Source organism: Heterocephalus glaber, unplaced genomic scaffold, assembly GCF_053883595.1.
Source record: "Heterocephalus glaber isolate CG9 unplaced genomic scaffold, H.glaber_assembly_v1.0 deba00001463, whole genome shotgun sequence".
In the NCBI taxonomy this organism is placed as follows: Eukaryota; Metazoa; Chordata; class Mammalia; order Rodentia; family Bathyergidae; genus Heterocephalus; species Heterocephalus glaber.
Window position 1 is genome coordinate 227,491 of NW_028258310.1, and position 27,565 is coordinate 255,055.

The following is a 27,565-nucleotide window of genomic DNA, read 5'->3' on the forward strand; positions in this document are numbered from 1 at the left end:
GAATCTTGTTTTCAAGTAAGAAAATATCTTGACATTTATAGAGCAGAGGAACCAAACTCAAATGCTCACTGAGTTCATAGTAAAATTATAAAATAGAATAAATTAGTCCATATGTGAAAAAAGGGAAGCTGGGGATTGAGGTGAACTGGAGAGGACCAGTTCCCTCTGAAGGAAACAGCAGCTGCCCAGTTCCAGCTGGTGTTATCATTGGAAATGTACCCCCAATGTTGCCATATCCTTCAATAATACAAAATAAACTGGAAATCTAGAAATGTCCAGATTTAATTTTTCTCTTTTTGATGGTGCTTTGGATTGAACCCAGGACCTCAAACATTCTAGGTATGTGCTCTACTGTTGAGCCACACCCCCAGCCTCATGATTTAATGGATGTTTACAATTCAAAATTTATAAAGCACTGTGAGAATGAAATGACACTGGAACTACGCTGTCACATGAGTCTGTCACATGGTGGGCTCACCATCCTGTTATTAAGTATAATAGAAAAAGTAGATCCTATAACTGCAGAAACATTTCCTCTGGATTCCATGCTACTTTCTACCTCTGAAGGTGTCCTTTGTCTGTAGGTAAACAGTACTCATATTACCATTCCCCTTCTATGGACTGTGTAGTAAGAGCATTCAAATAACCATTTCTCCAGATCCAAAATCAAAGCCTTAAGCAAAAACATTTAGAAATGTGATGAATCACCTTTGAGTTAGTGACTGCTCTAGAATTTTCTAGTTTGCATTAAAACTTATATAAGTATGAGAAAGTCAGTGCTATTCTTTTCTCAAAAGAGTTTTCAAAGCATTCAAAATACATATTCATAACTTGCATAGAAAGTGAAATTTCCTTTACTAATACTAATACTAGGTCATTTAGGGGTTTAAATTCTTATAGGGTAAAAAAGAAAATTAGGAGCAAGTATGTCAAGAATCTAAGATTTATAACAGTTGTGTGACTCATTGTATAGAAAATATATGAAATTTGCCTAGTTTTTAATGATGTGTAACACATGCTATTCCAATGATAAAAACTAAGTGAAAAAAATAAATTAAATAAAATAAAATTTTTTAAAAAATGATACATTTCTGAGTGTGTAGCTACATTTTGGGGGCCTATTTGGGGCAAGTCTAAGACATAATCAATTTAATGTACTAAAAGTACTGTGTTTAAATTTGGCTTATTAAAGCTAAATTCCACATTGTTTCTCTAAAATAGAGCCATATGCCTTTTTCCCTCATGCTCTGCCAATGAAGATTATACATTTCTCTGCTGTTTGTTTTGTTCTCTTAAGGGTACTTCTTTTCATCATATTAACTATTCTGTTTTCATTCTTCACTATGGTTACTTAAGGAATCTCCAAGTTTATGGTCATGAAGAGATGATAAATTTTTAAGATATAATTCATCTTAAACTCACCCTTAACTGTCAATTTTGGCCTTTGAAAACATTCCACTGAAGGATTACAGAAGAGGAAAACATAAATACATGTTCTTCTCCCATTGTAAGCTTATATTTAGAGTCAACTGAAAGAAAGCCAAAAGTTCTATTTGCAAGATAATAATGTATAAGGGAAGATGTTAATAATTAGTGAAGAATGCATATCAAACACATAATACAATGTCTTCCCCTTTTTAAGGTCCAAAGAGTAAAAAGCCTCTGGTTCATAGCTAACTTGATCCAACTGTTGAGTGAGCAGCATCATTTATTTAATTTATTTTGTAAAAATCATAGGATTTATTTAATAGCATCGCTTAAGAGATCTTTCCTGGAAATATTTTTCATAAACAGTAGAATATGGTTCTTAAAAAAAAAAACTAATCCAGTTTTCCTTTTCTTCTTCCTTTTTTTTTTGTTTCATTTTTCTCTTTTTCTTTAACTTCCCAGCCAAAGGGTTCTATGATCTCGATGCCTTAAATGAAGCTGCTTGGACAAGTGTCCAGAGCCAGTTGGTTCCCTGCAATATTTATGGACGTACCTTCCTGCCAGAGAGACTGATTGTTCACCAGCGATCTTGTAAACCAAAAGCTGCCAAGTAAAGCCCTTTTCTCTTCACTAAAGTGTTATGAATTAATTCATTTGAAAGGGATTAGGATATAGTGAGAAGGAGAAAAGGGAGATGAGGAGAAGAAAGAAGAAAAGTAGAAATGACTGAGCATTGGTTTGGCTTAGTGCTTTGGTGGTGAGAATTTGTTTGCCCACCATTGTGGGACAGGGTAACAAGCAGCTTCTTATGCTTAAGGCACATGGGGGACCATATCTCACTTTCATCAGGCAGAATTAAAAGCAGATTGTTTCTTATCAGAGCTGGAATTTTTATCTAAATAAAATTTCTGAGCCAATAGTTGCCATTTTTCTTTACTCTATTTTCCTGAGCAAGATTTTGAATCTCACAGATTATTGAACAGAGGGTTTGGGGACAACTTGAAGCAATTCCTTAGTCCCAGGAAGAAGTGAATTTCTTTTTATTCCTGTGCTTTTTTATCCAGGACATGTTTATATTGAGTTATTGATTGAAAAATTTCTTTTCTCTGTAAGATCATTCCATAGGAAAGACATTTTATAAGTGGGCTGAGGACTTAAAGTACTGGAACCATATCTGATGCATATTTGCTTTATAACAGCAAGAAATGCCACAGAGTTTTTCAGCCAGGTCTAGATTTATGTGTCAGGAAACAGCTGCAATGCAATTCATCAAAATAGGTGGTCAACTCCACCCTATAGGAGAAGTCTAGCAACCAGTCTTTATGCCTTCATAGGGTTTTATAGGTGTTTCATTGTTCAGGTCTAAAAACCTGCCAGGAAATTTTGTGCCTCCCCACTCAAGGCCTATTCACAGTAAGTGGGTTGTGAAAGTGCTCTACATTTCAGTCTTTGAATGTGTATTTATTGAGGTGGGCCTCTCCTGGGAGGAAGCCAGGGCCACAGAAGTGCTCTGCCCAGGAAATTCTACTTCTCCAGGCAGTGTGGCTTCACCTGGACTCCAAGCAGTCTTGCCTGAGGTCTTTGTTCATTTTATGGCTAAATCCCAGAACCGTCTTGGTCCCTAGATGCCTATAAGCTTCACATCATGACCTTATATGACACCATGAGCTCCAAATTATACAGGCAAATTCATTCAATTTAATATTTTGGTCATACATCTACATATTTTACAGGGTTGGATTAGTATAATTGTACTAATCATTCTGTTTTTCCTGCCTGCTCCAAAGGAAGCAAGAGATGAACTTTTTAAAAATTCAGTACTTACCCACTGTGTTAGTCAGCTTTCAGTCACTGTGGGAAAATACTTGGGATAAAGCAACTTAAAGGAGGAAAGTTTTATTTTGGCTCATGGTTCCAAGATTTCAGTCCACAGTCAGCCAGTTGATGGCGTTAGGCCTGTGGTAAGACAGAAACATCATAGCAGAAAGGTGTGGCAGGGGAAATCTGCTTACTTCATGGTAGCCAGAAAGCAGAGAAAGGAGGAAAGAGCCAGAGAGGAAAGGGACTGGGGCTAAAATATTGTCCCCAGTGTTGTTCCCATGATTCATTCCCTTCAACTGGGCCTACCCCCTATTTCCATCACCTCCAATTAATGCCATCAAATTATGAATCTCATCAATTGATTAATTGACTTGACGAAGTTAGAACCCTTACAATCCTATTACTTCCTAAAAAGCCCATCAACTTGCTTTTGGTGGACATTTTAGATCCAAACCATAACATCCTTAAGTAAGAATCTTGTGAAGATCATGGCTTTGAATGACTCATAGTTGATGGCTTAGCTTTTTGTTTTTTATCTTGTTAATCAAAATGATGAAAGCCTCTTACTACATTGAGTGTACTATGGGTCAAAGACTGTGTCAAGTGCTTTGTGTATATCAGATTCTATACATCTTAATCAGTCCTACAAGTAGATACCATTACCCTCACATTACAGGTCAGGAAACTGACATTTAGACTAGGTAACTCAATATCACACTGATTTTGAATTAAGGGGTCAATAGGGACGCCAACTCAGGACTGTTGGGCTTCTAACCCAAAATTACAAGTGTTGTTATTTATTCCAGATGTCATCATCAATAAGATTAGCCATATTAGCAAATATTTGACAAAAATGAAAATTCTTGCACAAGAATTAGTCTAGTTATTAAGGTGAATGGGTATGTTATAGTTTTGCTAGTAGTCTGGGTTGTCTTAGACTGAGATAAAAACATAAATTTGAACTGCACTATTAGGGGCTTCAAAAAGACACTTCTTTGCTGTGCTGATGTTTCAGAAAATCAGAATATCATGGGAGATAAAACAAAAATTCTGGCCTCAATTATGAAATGAGTTGCCACTCAGAACAATAAAAAGATGGTTGTCAAACCATGGGCAGATGTCAAACCATGGGCATGACAAAACACCAAAAACAACAATGTATTTATCTGTATAAATTAAGCCTATGAGTTTGTAGTATGATTGAAAAAGACGGATTTTCCCAGGAATCATAACTTCCAGGAAGAACTGTGAGCCAACCTGAGCTATATCAGGGTGCTGACTATGGGATTCCATGTATGTCGCCACCTCAGCTAGCCTACAAATGTTCTACAGAATTAAATCTGGAGTAAGTTCATTGGAATGACATCAATCCAAGATTAATGGCCCATTATTAAGGCACATCAAAATCTTACATTAATAGGAAAGAGCTCACCTATTGTCTGCCAACAGCCCTCCACTTAATGAGTTCACATTTGTGGGGATCTTTCTAATTCTCAAAAGAAAAGTCTTTTAAACAATTGTTGGCACTTCCATGTCCTAGGAATTTGAGCCTTGAAATAGTTCTCATAAATAATCTCTTAGAAGATGAAGAGCAGATACTACATGAAATACTTGGCACACAGCACTCATTTGGGCAGCCATTAGTGTGGTTTGTAATGTTATTACAGGCATCAATAACAATGCAATTTCCTCTCCACCCTGGTACCTGGTGCTGCACAAACTTTAATTGAATTCTCCTCTGGTTGAGGTTATGGGAAGAATTCCAGGATATCTTGATGCTCATTAACACAGTGAATTCACATCAGAGTGTCAGGCCATCAGAGTAAAGGTAGTAAATAAGCACGTTTTAGTAAGGCATACGGGGAGAGGGACTCTGCTATGTGTATGTACATAAACCCTTCAGATCTATTATGGCAGGCAGCTTCATTATAGTATTTTTATAACAAATACTTCCAAATGGAGTTCCAAGAATGACTCCTTGTTGACTGCTTTGGTTTGGGAAACTGGTCTGAGTCCCTTTAATGAAAACGAAGATGCCATTGACAATCAGAGACACTGTGAGGAAGAAAGAAATAGCAGATATCCAATATCCAAAGTCCTCTACCCCTTTGTCTTTCTGCAGTTGTCTGCTTCTGACACTAGCACTGTTTTTTCTGTATACTCCTGTCCAAAACCATCTCATATGGCTTGAATCTCATATCACATCAGGTCAGGAAGCTCAGCCCTTTCCTTTCCCAGTCCTGTAAGGTCCTTTCCTTACTCTGGCAATAGTCCACCTTTCCTTATCATTGTGACTTGCATACTGAGTCACTGTCTGGCTCATACAAATGGCTGTGCCTGTTTCTGCTGGCCTTGCCCTGCTCTCTGGAGTGAGATATGAAAAATGAGCTTTTCCTGCACTTGAAAGAAACATCACAAATGAAAAGCAGTCAAGTTTCCAGCACAGGCTAAATTGGGTGGTGTAGAGGGAATATACACTAGGAAAAACACTGCTAAGTTATCGTAGATATCATGATACACCTTTATTCAAAGTTTTTTAAAAAGTAGATCATGCTGGGGATTTACCTCAGTGGTTCCAACGCCTGCATCATGAGCACAAGGTCCCAAGCTCGATCCCTGGTAAAACAAAACAAAACAAAACAAAAAACTAGGTCACAAAAATAAAATATTCAAATAGATACATTCAAAGAGAAAAGTACAATGAAGTCTCATGTTCTCTATATCCAAATAAATTTAGTTCTTAACATCCCACTAAGGTTGAATTTTAGGGCCAGGGATTTAGCTCAGTGGTTTCGCAGCCTGTTGCACAAGTGCAAGGACCAGAGTTTGATCCCTGGTACCAAAAAAAAAAAAAAAAAGATTGAATTTTAATGGTTTAAAAATTTAAATTATTCTTTTGGATTAAAAGGAAGATGGAGATGTTGAGGAGAGGTGCTGGGAGCCAAGAGCCCGTGGCACCTGTGATAATGCCTCTCAGTTCTACTTATGGAAACATGAAATTAAGCTATCATGGATATAAGTTGGGTCTTTTTTGGTAGCAGGGATTGAACTTGGGTCCTTGTGCTTGCGCAACAGGTGGTGAAACCACTGAGCTAAATCCCCGGCCCATGGATATAAGTTTACATACAAGTGTCATAAAAAAAGAAATGGTCTAAGCATCATGAAGCTAGGTCCTATCATTGATTCACATTGATATAGGTCAAGGTCTTTCAGATGTCTCCTGGTTAGAAGAGAATGTATTATGCAAAATAACAATCTCCAAAATCTTTGAGCCTCTACTCTCCAAAAGCTATGAAAACATGCCCCTTATAGGACAAGAGGGACTGCACAGGTGTGATTGAGGTTATGGATGTTGAGATGGAAAGATTATCCTAGGTTACCCTGAGAGAGCAATTTAATCATATCAGTCCTTAAGTAGAAGAAGAAGAAGGCAGAAGAGTGGGTGAGAGAGAAGGCAGCACAAGAAAGATTTCACACCACATTGCTTGTCCTGAGATGTAGGAAAACATATGCAAGGGCTAAGGGAGGTCTGTAGGATCTAGGGGTGGCTCTCAGATGATAGCAAAGAAGCTGACACCTCAGTCTCATGAACAGACTCTACTAAATTCTTCTAAAAACATAAATAAGGAGATGGATTCTCCCCAGAGCCTCCAAAAAGGAATGCAGCCACAACAATACCTTGTTCTTATCAGGTGACTACAGGGTTGAATTTCTAATCCTACAGAAATGAAAGAAATCCTTGTGTTTTTAATCACTAATATCTTAATGATTTGTGATGGCAACAATAGACAACAAAAAAATGTATCTATGCGGGATGAGAAAAAACCAATAAAATTTCCTGTTGATCAGAGAGGCAGAGCTCCCCAATTCAAAAGGGACATTGGTCACCTCCACTGCATGCTTAGGGAAAGGGCAATTAGACAATGCTTATTGCGACAGATATTCTAAGAAAAACTGGATTCAAGATTTTTCATCCATGAATATGCAACCATTTTGCAATATACTGTATATAAATTCTAGAAGCAGATTTTTTAAATGTTTTATCAAGGTATATATTGTCTTTGATATTCTTAACATAAAACTGATTCTATCATGTACATATAATGCTTATTTTTAAAGTAAGTAGACAAATGCAGTTTACTTATTTGGTAATTGGTTTTTGGCATCAGTAGCTCCATGGCCTTGCCCTGCCTGCCTGTATATCTATACTAGAAATTGTATTCCTCTCCAGGAGTAGCAGAAAGAAAATAGTTATACAGTCTTAAATGATAGGAGGTTGTTGTACATAACAGTTACATTTGTTTGGGAATATATATATATATATATATATGTATATATTCTTGATCATTTTTTATCTTTTTATCCCCCTTATCCTCTCCCTCCCCTCCCCTGATCCTCTTCCCTTTCTCAAAAAAGTTTGCCTCCTTGCTTCCCACGATCTCTCTTTTATTTTACTCTTTAATTAATTTATATTTTGGGCTTCTCATATAAGACAAACCATGTAATATTTAACTTTCTGTGTCTGATATATTTCACTTCACATTATGCCTTCAAGATCCATCCATTTTCCTGCAAATGGCATGATGCTGTACTTCTAAGTAAGCTACTGATTGAAATATGACAACACATGAGAACTCCAAATATGTAGATTATTGTTATGCTTATATCTAGATGTCCCCTCAAAGCCTCACACAGTCATAGGTGGGGCATTTTCAGGGGTGGCCGGATCTAGAGTGTGTGATTGATTCATGGTACAATGCTAGAATTAAGAGTGATAGGATTAAGAGTGGGTAATTACTAAATCAGTCCACTGATTGGTTTGGCACTGCCCTAGTCTCAGCAGCCTGGATACAGCATAAGGGACAGAAAGAGCCTTGTCTTGCTTTGCTACCTTCTGCCAACCATGAACTCTTTCACCTCTGCAATGGTGTCTGCAATGCCACCCTGTCTTGGAGCCAGCTAAGTATGGACTGAAACTTCTATAAACTGTGAGCTACATAAACCTTTCCTCCAAGAACTTGTGGGTGTTAGGTATTTTGTCTCAGCAATGAGAGCAAAATAGCTAAGACAATTATTTTTTAAAATTCCAAAATTCTTTCATGACTTTTGCCAGGGCTTTTCTGAAAATCAATGTAGAGATCTAAAAAGTAGTGTTGTCCATCAAAATTACTTGCTTGAAGTAATAGGTAAGGAATGGACAAAAGTCCCCTCACTTGCTGCTTAATAATTTACCAACCAGTATATTTACTTTCGTTCCTCAATCTCCCCATTTTTCAAATTTCTGTTTTCTGTACTTCCCTTCAAAGTTTCCCCTACTGGTCCCACTCCCATCGACCAATTCCAACTTCTCAGATTTCTCTTTCTGCAGGAACAAAAGTACTCTGTGCTCCAGATATTTTCCCATCTTCCCCAATCTGCTGTTTCATTTTACTATGTCCCTTTCTCGATTTTTGACAAGGTATTTATTCCATTGGAAAGAATCTGACAAACTTTCCTTTGCTGAGAGGTTCACTGAAGATCATGATTTCACAATCTCTTCCAGGTGATATAGTTATTTTAAAAGAAGAGTACTAAAAATAGTACGTCTTTATCCACATAATGAAATCCATCTGGCAGAATTTTAGGTAAATATGGAAATGGAGGTCAAGAGAGCATGGGAAGTGGGCCTCATTTTAATCATTAGTATGCTTTTTTGTACTATATGAACATCACATCTGAGTAGGGACATTTTTGGTTGAATAGTTAATATAGCAGATAGACCCAAATCAGAATAATGGCCTAAATAGGACAAATTTGTTTCTTGTTCTAAAAAGAGCACTGGGAAAGTAAGCAGTATAGTGAGGTGCTTCCTTGATAGAATTATCCGCAAAGCTCTGGCCTGCAGATGAACTTGTGCCATTGTCAACATTTAGCATGTGGACCTCAGAAGTTGCCCTGGGGAATGGGCAGGGGGGCTCTGCTTTCAGACCAGTTTAAAAGAGAAAGGAACAAGGAGTTACCCACTGAGCAGGATGTACAGGAAAGATCTGGAAGAAATTCCCATCCTTCCACTTACATTCATTGGCAAAATCTCACCCATATGGCTGTACCTCAGTGCAAGGTGGGCTTGGAGTTGTGTTTTTACTGCGGCAGCAGCAAGAGGAGGTAAAAACAATTTGGGAGGTAATTTAGTAGCTTGTGCCATAAGACTCAAATGTAAATGTATTTCCAGAATTTTTTTACTGGACCACTTTCCCTCTTGTGGAAAATCAACAATATTTGGGTCAAAATCCAGGAGGATAAGATATTGTTTTTGCCATAAAGGCAGACAGATTTGCTAAATTAGGATAAAAAAGGTGAAAGTTTAAAAATTTGTAACTATATTCAGATATTAGGAATGATAGTATATTCAGTTTTAGAATCTTTTAAAACATTTAAAGAAATACTTTTAGGATTTTTTGATATGCTGAGTTATAAGGGCAATTAGAGTAAAAAGTTAAGACCATTTTGCAAAGGAATGGATGATCCCCTTTATAGTGGGCAGAGCCCCAACTTTAGGCAACTATGAAACAAACCAATTTGTTATCCTCTGGCTAGAGCTGGACCAAAAAGAAAAATGGAATTTGGACTCAGGAGTAGGTCAAGGAAAGATCCATCTATATGAGAAAGATCAAAAGCATTGCAACTGGTCAGCAAGACTGACTGAAATGGGTGGCAATAGGTGAGGACTTCTTACACTGGATAAGACTGGTGAACATAAAAGCATGGTCCACTGTAACCAAGTCTTAAATGTTCCTATTCTGTGTTCTGCTTCTAATTCTGTATTTTATCTTCAAGCTCTCAGTAAAGCTTTATCATTCCCTCTGGCCTATGTATGAGCTGTGCTGAATCATGAAAACGACTTGGGAAATAAGAGAAGAGCTAAGGTCTACACAAAGACACACAAAGAAAGCAGTTGAAATTTCATGGAACAAATAGCACTTAGAAGCAACAAATGGCAAACAACAACCGATGTACATATATATTCCATGGCAATCTTCAGGATCATCTGAGGAGAAGACTGGAATTCCTGACCCCATCTAATCGGGGGTTGGACCTTGATTATTTTGGCCAGGATAGGGGTACAGAACTCTGAAGGCCAGAGAACATGGAAGTATGGTTAAATGTGCTCAAATAAAACATGAGTGAACTGTACAAGACTGAGTGTAATGGTGCCAATTGGTGTTATATAGGTGGTAAATGCTGCCACCAATGCAGATGGGAACACCAAAGTCCTTAGGAAACCTTTCAGCCAAGGAAGTTTGGAGCTGGCTTTGCAATAGTGAAACGTTAGAGCCATTAGGGCTCTAGAGGACTGCCCAGTACAAAAAGCCTGTAAGAACTGTGGGTTACTCCCATGATTGCAGAGTTGGGTATGTTTTGTTTCCACTCTAATTGTCCTGTTTTTCTCTGTTACTTCCTGGAGTTTATTCACAGAATTTCCTGATAATTTGATAAGTTGTGTTACTTTTCCTTACTCTGCTGTGTTTTCTAGACCACAGTTTCCTTTGAATGTGCCCATTATTGGTCTGCTAACTGAATTCCTCCAGTCCTCCAGACTGTGTTCCAGAGCTTGGGGTACTCTGGCTGTAAGCAGCCTCACTGGTTAACATGAGCATGCAGAGCCAATAAATAGTAGCACTTTCTAGATGTGATGTAAAAAGAAACACGGTGGGAAGCTCTGTAGCCTATGTCCCGGTTAGTGACAGTGATCATAGGGAAGACAACTGTGAGCCTTTAGCATACTAGACTAGGAGATAAACTTCAAACTAGTCATCAAAGTCATTGTTTTAGTTATTTTCTCTGATTCAAGTTACTGTTTCTCGCCCTCTCTTTATTTACATTATTTCTTTCCAAATTCTATCATTAATATGCTCTTTTTCAAGAAAGTTGAAAACCCAGATCCAGGAGGTGGTAGAACAATATCATATACCTTTTATTAATAAGAAAAGAAAACCCATTTGTAACTGTGGTAATCAGGGAAAGATCTGGAGTATCTTAAGAGAAGGTGACTTATGTATGACGCTTACTAGAGAAAACAACAAGGGACTGCAAATCAGAGGAACAGCTGCAGCAGAGGTGAAGGATGGAGGCCGAATTAGTGTGAGAGGAAGGAGAAAGGTGTCAACAATGGAAATGTCACCTCATTTTTCCCAAGCCCCCAGATGTCAGTAGGTACTAATGCCACTTGGACACGTATAACTTACTTGTTTTCTTCAAGAGGGCACTGGACAAGATGTCCTCTGCAGGAAAAACATGGGCAAAACGCAAAAAGGCTGGGAAGGATACAAATCTACCTTTCCAGATTTGTTCCCATATTTATTCTTCCTTACTTTTCAGTTTGCCACAGTATCATTTACTCTATCTCCATCTATTTGTCTTTCCATATGCAAGTTCTTTCGTTAATGAGCATTTTAGCACTCTCTAGCCAGAAGAGGGCAGTATTTAGAAGCAATGGACAAAGTTCAGACAAGCATTTCTGGGCCAAGATTTTCTAGCACGCTGTATGTATTTACTCCTGAAGTCATATCAAGTGATTCTTTCATCTTTCTCTTCCCTGCCAACTTTTTAAAGGAATAATCATAAGTGTTTAGAACATATATTTCAACTTGGCTTCATAACAGGCTATGTTTTGGCCTATTTTCTAACAAAATGTATACAAAGCACAGAATACAAATACCTAGATATTGTGAACAGAAAGTATATAGTTATTCAGGCAAAACACTTCTTGAGGTGTGTCTGGTTTTATGAAACTGGACAAATAGAATTAATATTCCACACAGTTTTTTAAAATAATGATATAAATTGTTTAGTAACTTTCCTAATACATATATTGAGATCTCAGAGGAGTTGTTATGTACTGGCTACACAATGCAGAGATAAGTCAATGACAGGAACAAAGAGGGATTCTGGGTAGTAAAGATGGATGATGTGGGCTTGAAAGGAACTATAGTTTTAAGGAAGAAAGAGAATGTTCTATAAAGGAAAAGCAATGGGGAAAAAAGAAATCACCTACTCCATCCTCAGGCACTGTGTTATATGGAATATGGCAATCTGATAGTGTCTTCATGGGCCACTATGTTTTAGTTAGATTAAGAAGCATTATCTTAAACATTTAGAGAAGAAATTGGGAATACAAGGGATTTGGCAATTTACAGAGCATGAGGCATTAAAGAAAAGGTTTGGGGGAGGGAGCTGACTTCATTACCTGTGTAGTCTCTTAGAAAAGATCCATGCATGGTTTAATGTTTTGCTGACACCATCTTGAAGTTCTTAATAATTTTCTAATAGGGAGCTCTACATTTTCCTTTTGAACCAGACTGCATTACATGGTTGAAAGTCAGAGATATGTAGAAGTTTGAGTTATGCAAAACTAGAGAATTTACAGATCTGTCTGTGGATGAGACTAACTATCATGTGCTGAGAAGCCTGAATTTCTAGCTATGTTTACAGTATCCAGTGATATAATTCCAGTGAGATTATTACTAGTGGTCTTTTAGGGAACAATGATTCATCAGTCTTAATTAAGCCTTCCTACAAGGGTAAGGTGGAGATGTCGGTGCTAGAGAGAGGCAGGGTTTAGGGATCATTTATTGGTCTTTGGATCAGGAACAGGAGGCCCATTCTGGAGCATATGGGGCCTCACTTGGATTCAAGGGCACTTGGAGCTCATTCATGTCCTTCCTACACCACAGTGTAAAATGTGATAGTGATAAGGTGAGATTTCTGAGGCTTCCTTAAACAGTGCTGCAGGCATGTTGTACATGGAAGAAAAGTAGCCTTATCAGAAGTCACAAAACCAGTTAAATATTCCAATGGGATAAAATTTGTTAGACTTTTGCTTACTGCTTCCTAAGTTTGATGTCTGACTTAGCAAGCTTTTCTAACTTTTCTCCCAAAACTGTACAGCCTCTTAAGTTTATTCTAACAGTTTTTAGTTTTTGTATTTAGCCCTTAATTCACCTAAAATTTTATTTATGATGCATAGTAAAGTCTAACTTTTCCACAGTGTGGTTTTCTAGTATCATGTATTATTTTATCCTATATTTACATGGGTACGTTTATGAATTTTTACAATCTGTTACACTGACCTACTTTCTTATGTCTGCAACATTATCACATTACTCACATGATTTCATCTTTAGAGTATATTCTGATATTGTGTGGCAAAAACTGAGTGAGTTCTCTATAACATATTTTCTTGGCTCTTCTTACCTGTTTCTTCTTAGAGATAAATTTTAGAATTAAGCTTGTCAAATACAAAAAATAATTATGCTAGGATACTGATTTGTATTGAATCAAGCTAATATATTATTTTGCTTCTGAATTCTGTTCACCCACCTGTGTTAACCTGTTAGCTTTACTAGTAACTCACTCTTTTTGCACTTTTTCTACTTCTTGTGGGACTGTCATCCCCCTTTCCACAGCCTTGTGTGTTTTTCAGAGAATTCTGAGCAGTAGTAAATACATAAGGAATTGAAAGTTTTAGAATCAGAAAAAATTTATAATCAGAACATTTCTGAATGCTAGAAACCTATGTTCATTTCTTAAGTCTGTGTTGTTAAATTTAGTTATATATTCTCTTAAGTGCTTTGGGAAAGATTTAGAAAATTTTGCCTTAGACCCTGAAGATGTCTGCATTAATGTCTCCTCTGTAACAAGATGGGTTAAAATATAAAGCCACATGAAATCAAATTCCAGACATCATTGCAAATCAATATATAATTGGAAAAGTATTCCTCATAGCTCCCCATTTTTTAGGAAACTAAAACCTTACTCATTTTATAAGGAAATTCAGAAAGATGAAAATAATTTTGGTTCAGCCAACTCACTTATCCCACTGTCCAAGGCTAATCAAGGCATGTGATTAATAATACAGTATCCTTCAAAAGTACATCCTGGGAAGTGTTTTCACTTATGTTTAATGAAAACCACTTGGAAGCAACTGAGTGCTGTGGAGAATTGGTTACTTATTATCCTTGCTTATGAATTAGCATGAGTTTAACGAGTAGTTGATGCTGAAGGCTAAACTTTTTATTTCTTTTTCATCATCAATTTTCCATCCAGACTTTAACCAAAAGATAGACAAATGTCCAAGGGCTAAAGTTAGCCAGCAAAAGAAGCTAGAAGTAGAGATTTGGAATCAAGGAGGGTAGACTGGCTAGTCTCATGAAATCATGGATTCCAGCAGGGGGCAGTAGAGGCTCTTGGCTTCCCTCTGCACTAGGTCCAGGATTTCATGTCACTCAGCTAAGACAAACAATTTGAATTATCTATGGTTCCCTTTCTCACCGAAATAAGGATAGGAAGAGTCAAGGTGGAGTAGGAAGAATAAAAACTTGCACTTAAAATTGAAACCCTTAAGAAGGACTTTGCTTTAATCACTGAAGACTCCTATTCATAAGGAATGTGTACATTTCAGGAATCTCTGTACATGCTATTTATTGTTAATTTTTTTTAGTTTTGAGGGACAATGATATTTTAATCATCAATAGCTTTCAGCTTACTGTCAAGGCTCTTCCGCAGACTGTCTAACATGACTTACTACTCAAAACGGCTCCCTGAAACCCTGGACTATTAATGACCTCTGTAAAAAATGAAAGTTTAAAAATCCTAAGCATTTTCATATAGAGTTGAAAGAGAACTGAAACATTCCTCAGAAGGAGGATTTGGAAGAGGGAAATTTCTCTAATACATCAGATCAGTGTTTCCATATCACATCAAAGTAAAAGAACAGATTAATCAATAAGATGTTTCTCAAAGATCTGTCCCCAAAGCAGATATTTATATTTTATTTGTTTATTTATTTGGGGGGGGGTTTTGTTTATTTGTTTATTGGCAGTACTACAGATTGAACCCAGAGTATTCTGGAGATCGAACTGAGGGCCTTCACTCTGAAGTACGTCCCTTTTTCATCCTATATTTTGAGAGAAGATCTCACTGAAGTTTAAGTTAAGATCTTCTTGGAGGCAAGGATTTAGCTCAGTGGTTCCACCGCCTGCCTCGAAAGTAGAAGGACCCGAGTTTGATCCCTGGTACCAACAAAACAAAACAAAACAAAACATCCTTTTGGCTCAGCCTCCTGGAGTACTGGGATTATGGCCTTGTGCCACCATGCCCAGCTCATTTTATTTTATTTTTAAAGTATTGTTGACAGAAACATAGTAAACTTTAGAGTTAAAGTTTCAGTTAAAATCTCACCTCCTCCAATTATTATGGTATCTTGAATAAATGGCATGTTTTTGTGCCTCAGTTCTTTATTAAATGAGATTGATGTTAATATTTACCTCATGCCATTGTGAGTAATAAAATCAAAGCACTTGCAACGGTATTGTCACAAAGAAGTACTCAACAAATACTGGCTATTATGACAAGACAATTACTGCTCACTACTTATTTCTTTTACTTTTCCCAGGTTTTCATGCCCTTAGTTTCAGGCCATGTGGCTAATTATAGGAAATGAACTAGACTGAATTAAGAGCCAGTATCCCCTCAAGCTCTCTCCCTGATTAAGAAAGAGAATTTGCAGGCTATGTGTTTCAAATGATTTAGCTCCAAGATGCAGCAGCTCAACCCACATTGGGGTACACTAAGAAAGACAAACTTGTGTAAAGTCATTGAGATTTCAGGACTACTTTATTATCACAACATAGCTTTACTGTCAAGAGGAAATATAAGATTTTACCTTCTGAGTTTCTTTGTGTTTGTAATTTTAAATAATGACTGATGAAATGCTAAGATAGTATAAGCAGCAGAAGAACTTCTAGTTTTTAATAACCAAAATTCAATCTCCTTTGAGAGTAGGGCTTTAGGTATATCATATTTACCATTGAAGTCTCAATACCTAGAATAGTTCTTGGCACAAAATGAGTGTTTAAATGCATATTTTTGTGAAAGTATACATATTCTCAATATACATGACACTCTGCATACATTGTAGAGTATACAAGAAATTAAAGTCATGGTCATCAATGGAATAGAAAGGAGAATACAGAAACAAATCCACACAACTACAGCTGTCGGATTATTGACCAAAAAACCAAAAACATAAGTTGGAGAAAAGACAGCAAATGATACTGGGAAAACTGAATGTTCATATGTAGAAGATGAAAACTAGATCCTTGTACTCAAATAGAATCAAAATAGATTGAACAACTAGATATAAGATCAGAAACTTTGAAATTGCTAGAAGAAAATATAGGAGAAATACTAGAAGCCATAAGCACAGGCAAAGACTCCCTGGATAGGACATCAGTACCACAGGAAATAATAACAAGAATCAACCAATAGGATTACAACAAAGGAAACAATTAACCAAGTGAAATGAAGGGAGAATATTTTTGTTAGCTACTCTTCTAATAGAGGATTAACATTGGGAATATAGAAGGAACTAAAAACACTTAACATCAAAAAAACAAATAATTCAATAAATAAATGGGCAAATGAACTAAGTAGATACATCTCAAAAAAGTGCAAATGCCTGATAAGTATATGAAAAGAAATCCTCCACATCTTTAGTCATTAAAGAATGCAAATCAAATCTACATTGAGATTTCATCTCAGTCAGAATGACTGTCATCAAGAACACACACACAAAACTAAATGCTGGTAAGAAAATATTTTCCTACCATTATAGAAATCAGTTTGGAGGTTTATTAAAAAACTAAAAATGAAGCTATCATTTGATCCACCTATACTGAGAGAGGAGACCACTCCTCCGTATGGAATCGGGCAACTACGAGTTAACTGTGTTATTAGGCAACTATGAGTTAACTAAGTAACTACACTTTTTGTAGAATGTACCCAAGTAGCCATGACGACTTCTGTAATCTGTCACCAAAGGAGCATAACGGACTCAGAAAGTCCTGCCAGGACTCTTTGCTCTCTCCCCTCCACTGCTCTGCTTTGTGTAAATCCTGCTTGTTATATTCCCAGGGAAACTCCAATGGAATTAAGTTTCATAGATGTAAAAAGAGGTATATAAGGAAAAACAAATTTCATTGTTCTTGAGTCTGACAGGAGGCACTCACTGAGCTGCCAGCATTAAAGGCCACATTTGCTCCTATCTTCATGTTATGAAGTCCCCAAAGTTCCCTCCTTTGATACCACTCTTCAGTATATTCCCAAACCAAAGTCAGTACACTATAGAGCTATCTACATACCCATGTTTATTACAACTCAAGTCACAATATCTAAGCTAGGTAAACAGCCTAAATGAAACCGGAGACTACCACGTTAAGTGAAATAAGACTCAGAAAGTCAAATGTCACATTTTCCTCTCATATGAGGAATTTAGAAAAAATTTAAAAATAAATTTTTAAAGAGTGATGACATGAAAGTAAAAAGGTGGCTAGTAGATAAGAGGTTATTAGATTAGTAGAAAGGAGGCTATTATATCAAAGTATGTTATATGCATTTTGAACACAATGAAATGAATCCCACTATTCTGAAAAGCAATATGCACTAAAATGAATAAACAAACAAAACCACAGTCTTTGTTTTCAAAGAGTACAGTATATGATCCAAAAGGAGAAGAAAAATACTCCTGTGTCTTCCTTTGCCCATTCCTTCCTGTGTCCAATAACATAGTTGCTTCAACTAAAAGATATTGCATTTAAATGCTAATTCGTACCACAGACTGAAGGCACATTCAGATGACAAAGTGCTCAGAGAAGGCTGCAAACAACTGGAAGATGAAGAAGTAATAATATCTCAATAGATAAGAGAAAGAGAGAGACCTAGGTTAGTAGGTTAGATGGAGAGGTTAGTGAAATCGCTATAATAAAGACTCAGGGTTCTGAGCATGAGACTATGAATGTTCATGAGACAGAGCCTAACTGAAAGAAAAATGTGTTGGAGGGGAAAAAGAAATAAATTTGATGGTGAATAGCATGGTCTGTTCCCCCAAACCCCTTTTCAGAAGTAAAACATCTATTCCCCCAGCTCCTGGGACTGAAGTCCCTCAGCTGGGATTACTCCATAAATTACCCTTCTGCTGTGGGCATCCATGTCCACTGATCCATTGATGTGGAAGCTGAGACTTCTCACATCAATGGAGAGATGATTCTGCAAGGCTCTCCCAGCTCCAGGACTCTGCAGGATCGTTAGAGGCTTCCACTGTGACCATGTCACAGCCTAATGTCGCTCTGCTCATTCTCTGTCCCTTCCCCACAGATGTGGATTCCCAAAGCAAGCTCAATGCTTCCTGCATGCAAATCTCCACCTCAAAATCTGCTCAGACAGAAAGTAACGGAGGGTCACAAAAGCCAGGAAGAGTTTAGGCTTGTTAGAGTAGAAAACAGAGTCATTAACAATTTCTAAAGAGAGGAATGACAATCTAAGGCAGACTGGGCCCAGACATGAAATGGAAAGTAAGCAGAGGCAAAAATCATATATTTGGAAAGGCAGCAATGACTTCCAAGAATTCTGCTAGATGTCTAAGGAGTACTTCAGGGCAGTTCCACTGTCTGGACCCAGAATGTGTGCCTGGAATGTGTCAAAGTCTTCTTAAAACTTGGAACTACAAGTATAATTAGTAAAAGGGAGTGAAATTCCTTCTTTGGCACCACTACAAGTAAGATCATTTAACTAGAGATGATTCTGAGGAGTAGATAAAGGATGAACTCTAGGTTTTGTGGGAAAAAACCCCATCATTTTGTGATGTTTCAAAATAATATAGAATTGTATTGTGAAAAAAAATGAGCAACTGATTTAGAGAGCAGAATTCAGCTGTCTAATCCTAGTCAGGTCTTAACATTCACTGGTAGTTTGAGCCACAGAATTTAAATCCAGTTGACAAGTGTATTGGAGATGGGGTGGGGGGTGGGGAGAGAGAACAGGGCACATATGGAAGATATCTAAGTAGACATAGAAAATATTGGTGAAGGAATATTGTTGATTGTTTGATGTACTATAGTAACTTTTTCCGGACACAACTTACATCCCAGGACTTCTGGGAGCAGAAGCACAAAAAAACATCATGGAGCACTTAGGACTTTTTCTCCAGGCTCATAGAAGATTGTTTTTTCTTCCCAACTTTCTTTTGATTTCTAATCCATTGTCTTAAAGATTGTTCTAATGACCATGGGAGTACATGCCAATTTCTACTATAATGATGCTCATTTGAGAAAAATCTACCTATAAATATACTAAATATTGTTAATGGGATCTTATTAAATGATTATATTGGCTGGAGCAGTTCTAGATGTATTGATAAAACTTACATAAAACCTTTGGATAAAAAGATGAATCTTGCAAGATATTTTTGTAATGGGGTTATTAGTTCAAGTGAACTTGACATATTAAATGGTGATCCCAGGCTGAGGGAGCAGATGTTATCATGTGTAAATGTGAGGACTTATTTATTCAATGAAAAGAACAAAGGTGGGACATCCTATGGCAAGATGTGTCCAATAAATGCTTTTGACATTAATAAATTCAGTAGGATGGGAATTATTTGCTTACTAAGCTGAGTCAACAAGCATCTCTTAAACTTCTGCTTTGTGTCAAGTATTACAAGGGTGTGTATTTGGCAAATTCATGAAGAATTAGAACGAATAAGCCTTTCTGAATTCAAAAAGATGAGGGAAAAGGTAAAAAAGACAAAGAAGAGATAGGAATATAATTTGTAATTGAGAAAATTAGGAGAACTGAGTCTGGACAGAATGACCACTGTGAATCAAGGCTGCTCAAAATCTTCCCTAGGAAGTCCCAAGAGTCATCAGCTAAATCATGTGATCCCGTGACTTCTGGGAGCAGAGGCACAATAAACATTATGGAGTGGTCACAAAATCTGTCCTAGATCCAGGCTGCCTGAGTTTTCATCCCATATATATCATTGCAAATATGGACCTTTGTCCAGGTTCTTTAATCTCTCTATCTTTTAGTTTCTACATCTACACAATAAGTTTAACTTAGGGCCAGGGATTTAGCTCAGTGGTTCCACCGCCTGCCTCGCAAGCACAACGACCTGAGTTCGATCCACAGTACCAAAAAAACAAGTTTAACAACACTGCCTCATGGAATTGCTACTAGAAATTAATGAAATAATTCACATAGAGTGCTACGTGTAATGCCTGCTACTCTATAATAAAGTCCTTGCATGCATTTGCTTGTGCTGTATGAGGGTGGAAATATCACAGAGAGAGCTATTCCTGGAGAAATGAAAGCTACACCTGTCCTTGGGACATAGCCCTTTTAGTGTTAATAAGATCCCAGAGGAATGAGCATGGAACAAGCACCAAGCCCAAGCAGCACAGCAAATAAAGCTGCAATCCATCCTCTTTGGAGCCATCCTCTCCTGTCTTACTGTAGACATGCTCACTGACAGATTACTCCTTTTTAAAGTTTATAGCTTATAGAGTGCCTTAGTGTCTGATAGAGTGCAGGTACCTTCTGGTGAGGCTTAAGCAATTTTCTCAATTTTCACTTAATAAGAATAATTCATTCTACTTGCCAAGCCTGCATAAATATTTTCTGACAGATGAAACAGTTTATAAATCCTCAAGAGCTTTATATCATTTCTTGAAAAAACCTTTACTTACTATCTGTGCACACTGAGGGCCTGTTGTATGCGAAGGACCCTCAGTCTACACAACGAAGGCAAGTGATGATTAAAAAAGAAAAACACAACAGGCATAATTGTCCTGCATAAATAACATTTCTCCTGCTCTAAATCTTGAAACTACACAACAGGCATAATTGTCCTGCATAAATAACATTTCTCCTGCTCTAAACCTTGAAACTACCATTCACTTTAATATAAATACATTAGCAAGAACAAGAGTAAGCCAGACTCACAGTACTTTCAAATCAGCACCGCTCAGTCTCAGCATGTTGGATGAAAAATGGCTTTTTTTTTCCTGTGCCCTGGCAACCCCTGACATATCTGAACTCTTTCTTTAAAGTCCTCCCTGGCCTTTTAGGATAACAATGTAGCTGTATATTAAGCAGAGATTAAGTAGCCTTTGAAAGGGCTATTTTGGCTTCTATAAGTGCTAGACAAGAATAAATGAAAAAGAAGTGATTTAGCTTGCTCCAAATGCAAATATATTCCAAGAGGAGAGAGGAATAGCATATTTGGGGTTCTTGTCAACCCTACCTTCTGCACCAATCTCTAACTCCCATCAGACACATCAAAACCAGTGAATGGAAGGGATTGCTGCCCTGGACCCTTTTTTTTCAGCTGGACACTTGGCTTTACTCCTCCTCATTCACCTGATTCCACCCTCCTGACAGTAACATGTATGTGAGCCATGTGCAGTACTGAAGGGTGTCTCTGTGTTTATCTTGGTGTACATCTTGGTGGATCAATTAAATTAATAAGGCCCCTTGAGAGAAAGCCTCCAGAAACATGATGTTGGAGGACAGCTCTTCATATGGCTCATGTTTCTGCACATCTTGCAAAAGACATACATATTGTCCTTTTTCTTGGGCCATGATTTTAAGGATGTTTTTATAGTGAACAGCCTTAGAAGATATGGTGTCTCCATCTAAAGCAAAGGGCAGGTGTGCTTACTGCTGTTACGAAAGATTGGGGTTCCAGATTTCAGGATTCCTGTCCTGTAACAACCCAGTATGAGTGCAGAGTATTATGACAGACTGACCTGTAGGAATGAGGGATCAGGGACCCAGATGGAAAGGTTGTTATTGATACGTTATATAGAATAAACTGATCAGACATCTTCTGCCACAACCATAAAACTGTAAGATAAAATCTTAGACCTTTCCCAGTTCTTAATATATAGTTTGAATTTTTTAAATGATTCCAAAATAACTCCAAATATACAAGATCCCTGACATTTTTATATGCCAACTAGTGTGATGCTCCACCAATCCACTCAGCATATGGCATTGCTTTCTCAGACTCGAAGAAACTCATCCTGATAGGAGTGTGTAACAACAGCTGCAATCAATCAATGTTTCCCTTGAAGCTTTATTTCTGGAAACTTCTTAAAATCTGGCTAAAAAGCATTCAACCCTTAAACCACTCTCTAAATGTTATCATGCACTAAGGATTAAATTTCTATAAATGGCTGGACAGTTTGTATTTAGCAAGAACACGGAAGGTGTCAGTGCTCCCACTGAAGTGTGGCCGGTCATTCCAGCTCACGAATTTATTCAAATCAATTGATTATTAACTTTAAAAACATTTTTTACAGAGATGAACAAGACAGTCATAGGTCCAGACTTTAGAGGCCTTGTCTACTAGTGAGATGGAAAATATTAAAAAATAATTGCATAAAATTACCTAAAAAGCCACAAATACTGTGAAGGATATAAATACTATGACACACTATCAAAGCAGATGTAATAGGTATTTGTTTTTATTCCCAAATATCAGAAGTGGCAAAAGTTAGAAAATACACTACAAAACATTTTTCTACCTTTCATTGTTGTTGTTGTCTTGGATCTAGCAGGTAAAGAAGAAACAAGAACTAAAATATATGTTCTTCATAAGTTTACCCAACTAAAGTAACATTCCCCTCGAGTAAAGTGGATTTTTGGAAGGATTCATGAATCTCTCTAGAGAAAAGAACACTGCTCTATGAGTCTAGTGTTTGAGAAGTTCAAGTTTCTTGGCTATTACATGGGAATTAGAAGGTGAGAGGAGTGAGAAAAAGAAATGTCATATTTCATTTCTCAAAGTAATAAAATAGACTTAAAACCTGAAAGAATTTGTTCACCTTTTCTAATAATGTTTTGATTATTTTAGGTAATTATAGCCTGTGTGATAAACACCTTATCTGTTAAGTATTAAAATAAGCCCCTGGAAACAATGAAAGGTAAAAACACATATGTAAAATAACAGGTCAGTTGGTTATAAACATTTAAACAAAACTTTCAGAAAAGCAGAAACTTGTGAAATTTTTTAGGCAATGCAGCTTCATCCAATACACAAGTGTAATTTGAACAGAAAAATTATAAAACAAACAGAACAGCTGGATTCTGGAGCTGTAGGGAATGATGTTTGTCCAAGCTGTGTGTGTGTCTCTCTCTCCTGTAGGCATGTGAAGTGGTGTATATTTATTCCCTCAGTTTTCTAAGTAATTCCACCATTCATGTTTGAATTATTCCAATTTATGTACATAATTTACCAAAATCTGTACTTTTGCCTACTCTTAGCAAGGCTTAATCATAACATCTGAGTAATAAAAGTTGTTTTTAAGTGGGAATGAAGAAAGAATGGGATAAAAAAGGACTTGACAATCATTTTTAAAGGTATTATTATATTCCTCTAGATTAAAAGAAACTTCTCCAGTTGAAATTCTTCTTTTAAGGTAGTACCAGAAAAGAATTTATTTTTCTTTGTTATAAGTACTGCTAGGACTTGAAGTAACTTTCCTAGTAATTACTTACTTCTGTCAACAGTGGTGGATGTCTGTCTGCTTCTCCTTGAGCACTGCATGTGTATCTGGCTGAGGTTGGGGCCTTCTGCCAAGGCACACAGAGCTTTACCCTTGCCATTCAGCAAGCCACTCTGCTCCTGGCTATTGCCTTTGGCAGGTCACCCTAAGTACACAGTTCACTTTGGATAAGAATTGTTCAATACGATTTTTTCGTACTTCAAAAGTAAGTCACAAATAGATTTACAATTTCTGGTTTGCTTTCAGAGCCTTATTAGGTCAGTGTGCTTCCCTAATTATCTAACTCTTCTTCAATATTTTAACTTTATGAGACCTTCAATTTTACCATTAAGATCAAATAAAAGGTCTAAAAGTCTACAAACCTTTTCTTCCTCTTCTCCACTTGTGTGGTGGGCAAAGTGCCAATGGGGTTAAAATGCCTTTTTGTATAAAAAGCAAGCTTTTACTGATGATACTACCTATATTTGTAAATATCCATATGGTGTTCAATTTTTTTCTTCCAGGCAGCACTGACTGTTTCTGTCACCTAACAATAAAATTTGGGTGTTTCCTGTAGAACTCTTGGTGACTTCTACTATTTTATCTAAAGTACCTCTTGTAAAATAATGTAAGTAAGTGCCTCATATTGTATTAATGAAGGAAATTTTCCTGCAGGGTTCAAGGCAGTCTCATGTTGCCTAAACAAAGCACAAATGTACACATTATGCTGGCATTCCTAGTCCTAATCTATTTCTACAAGAGAAGAGCAAAGTCATATGGCCTTAAGAATATTGTGTAGAATAAGAATTTTCCATTCAATAGCAGGAAATAACAATAATTTCTTCTTTAGAGTTATTCTACATATGCAAATTTTTCTACTGACAATTTGAAGTGTTGTGAACCAGTAAGAAATTAGACACTATATCTTTGGATGTGTTTTTAAGTACAGTAGAAGGTCTTGCTAGACTGTATCATTCTGTGTCACCTAGGATCTTTTTTTTTTTGGTACTGGGGATCAAACTCAAGACCTTGTGCTTGTGTGGCAAGTGCAGCACCACTGAGCTAAATCCCTGGCCCTAGGATTTTAATTACAGAGTTTATCTCAGAGTCAACTGGGAAACTATAAAAATAATATAGTCTTGAAGGCAGTAGTCTCAGGGACTTAGATTCAGTCAATGGGATGCCTAGCTTTTTTTTATAAACTGTCGTTTGTAAGTCTTTCACGTGATTTTATGCTATACCGCGTTTGGTAAACAGTTTTTAAGCCCATAAAATGTTTTAGTTACTTTTTCCCCCATAATGTTTTTTCATGAAAATACGGGGAAATAAAATAATGACTTTTGATGGTGCTAAAATAAATATCCTACTGTTTTAAAAATTTTTGAAATAAAATGTTGTGGTATCAAAGCACTAGCTAGACAGAGCCAGATCAGGCGAGCCTTTGTAATACATCAAAATGTCTTAGGTACTGTATTTTCTGCCCCTCTTTTTGCCAGTGATTGCCTAGGTGTCTACACCAGTCAGGATAAATTAGGTTATATTGTGAAAACAGTCCCAAAATCTTAGTGGCTTAATATAGCAACGTTTATTTACTATATATGCTATGATGGACAGTGGCTTTGCTCCACAGCGTTTTCCCTGGGGCTCAGGCTGACAGAGCACATTCTGTCTAGAACATTGCTGGTTACTGTGGTAGAGGGGCAAGAAGACATGGTAACCACACAAGGCCCTGAAAGCTTCTGCCTAGAGAGAGTTACACAGCTGAGCCTGAATTCCATGAGCAAACATGGATAATCCCCCCACAGGGAGTAATATTAAATATTTGAGAATAAGAGCACACCACATAATTCTCTTTAAAAAATAAATAGGGCTTGCCTTAAACTTTCAGAAAACAAGTATTTGTTAAGTATCTACCATGTTCCAGACACTGTCTAGACACTGGGAATGCAGTAGTAAATGGATAACTCAAAATCCTGAGCTCCTGGGGCTTTCACTGAAGGGATGAAAAGGGAAAATAAAAATAAATATTTTCCCTGATGAAAACCATAACAGGATAAGGAAATAAGAGTGATGAGAATGTTCAGTTTAATGTGAGCAGAGATGTACCTTGAGGAGAGATACTCGTGCATAGAATTTAAAGAATAGAGCACGGGCCATTCCTAGATGTGGGGAGAGACCGAGACAGAGAAAGCAGCAAGTGTAAATTTCCTAGGGCTGGAACATGTATGGCCTGACTGAGGAACTACAAGATAGATAGGATGTCCCAAAAGAAGTGAGCTTTACAGAAGTAAAAAATGAGACAAGAGATGTAACCAGAAACCTGGTTAGATGTGACCCTGGAGATCAAGGTGAAGGCGCTGAATTTTCATGGAACAAGATGGCAGCAAATTGGAGGATTTTGAGCAAAGAAGGGGCACGATTGTGCTTTTGCTGTAAAGAGATCTTTGCACCTCCTGCTTGATCATAGACATTTTATTAATTTATTTTTATTATAGACAGTTTAAAAAGGATGGCTAATCAGGAGATTACTGCAGGTCATTAAAGAGAAAGACACTGATGACTTGGAAGTTGATGGTAGTAAAAGTGGCCAGCAACTGTCATTTGGGGTGTACTGTAGACACAGAGCTGGCTGCATTCACTGATGATTTGGATGTGAGCTTTGAGAGAAGAGACAAGGGAAACTCCAAGGATGTTAGCCAGGACAAGCAGGCAAGTGGAAGTTAATTTTCTGAGTTGAGAGAATGGAGGAAAGCAAGGAAAGATAAAAAGTTAGTTTTGGACAAATAGTCTTTAAGGTGGTTGTTACACATCCAATGCTGGGCGTATGAATCTGGAATATAGGGGAGAGTCTGACATGAGCTTAGAAACTGGGGAGCCAAGAGCTGGATGAGATCACTCAGGAAAGAAGTAGAGGCAGAATTGAGACAAGATCTAGTTGAGCACAGTGAAACATCCTTTTGTCATATATAACCATGCTGCCTATATTCATTACCCATTCATTAGTTTCTTAGTGGCCAGCTCGGTGTTCAGACAGAATGTTATGGTATTATAGTGTTTAAATGCAAGTGACTTTATTTTACTTAATTTTGGGCCCCAAAATTAATCATTTTTCTGTTATTGGAACAAAATACCTGACATACACAATATAGAAGAGAAAATGTTTATTTTGGCTCACAGTATCAGAGGTTTCAATCCATGGTCAGCTGGCTCAAAGGCAAAAACATCATGGCTAATGGGTATGTTAGAGCATAGCTACTCACCTCGTGACATGAAGGAAGCAGAGAGCAAGGAAGAGCCTGAGAGGAGAATACCCTCCAAAGGCACAACCAGTGAGTGGCCCACTTCCTTTAACCAGGCCCCACTACCTAAAACCACACTCGGATATGAACTCATCAATAGATTAATTAACTGATGGATATGTGGGCCCATGATTCAGTCACATTCCAAAAATGCAACATTGAAGCACATAAGTCTTTTGGAAGACATTTTTTTTTCATTTTTAATTTTATTGGTACAATTTAGATTTACATAATGGTCACATTCATCACAGGGAATATGTACCTTTATGATGTATCTTGATTCCTTTCTGGTTTTCCCATTCCTCTCCTCTCCCTTCAATCCATCTTTCCCTCCTTATTTACAAAAGCCTTGTTTCCATTTTTTCCTTCTTTTCTCATTTTTTTTCTTTTTCCTTCCTTTCCTCCTCCCTACTCTCTAGTTCTCCCTTCCTTTTGAGCAATTTTTTCTTATATCACTATCTATTATACATTTTGGTCCCTATTTACATTTTCAGTTTCTTACACCAGAGAGACAATGTGATATTTACACACATGTCCAATTTATTTCACTTAAGAGCAAAGCTTTAAGGGCTGGGGATTTAGCTCAGTGGTTCTGCCACCTGCCTCGCAAGCGCAAGGTCCTGAGTTCAATCTCCAATACCAAAAAAACCAAAA

The 27,565-nt window shown here is 37.2% G+C and overlaps 1 protein-coding gene across 5 annotated transcripts in view; it reads left to right on the forward strand.

The window, feature by feature from the left end:
• The window catches only part of Znf475 (zinc finger protein 475), a 100,403-nt gene extending 72,838 nt beyond the window's left edge, over window positions 1-27,565 (forward strand). For all 5 annotated transcript variants that reach the window (XR_015438803.1, XM_087180505.1, XM_021266282.2 and 2 more), the window contains one exon: window positions 1,891-27,565. Coding sequence is in view for 4 of the 5 variants with exons in the window: in XM_087180505.1 (XP_087036631.1) it covers window positions 1,891-2,042 (152 nt within the window). In the remaining variant the exon portion in view is untranslated. The remainder of the gene's footprint in view (window positions 1-1,890) is intronic.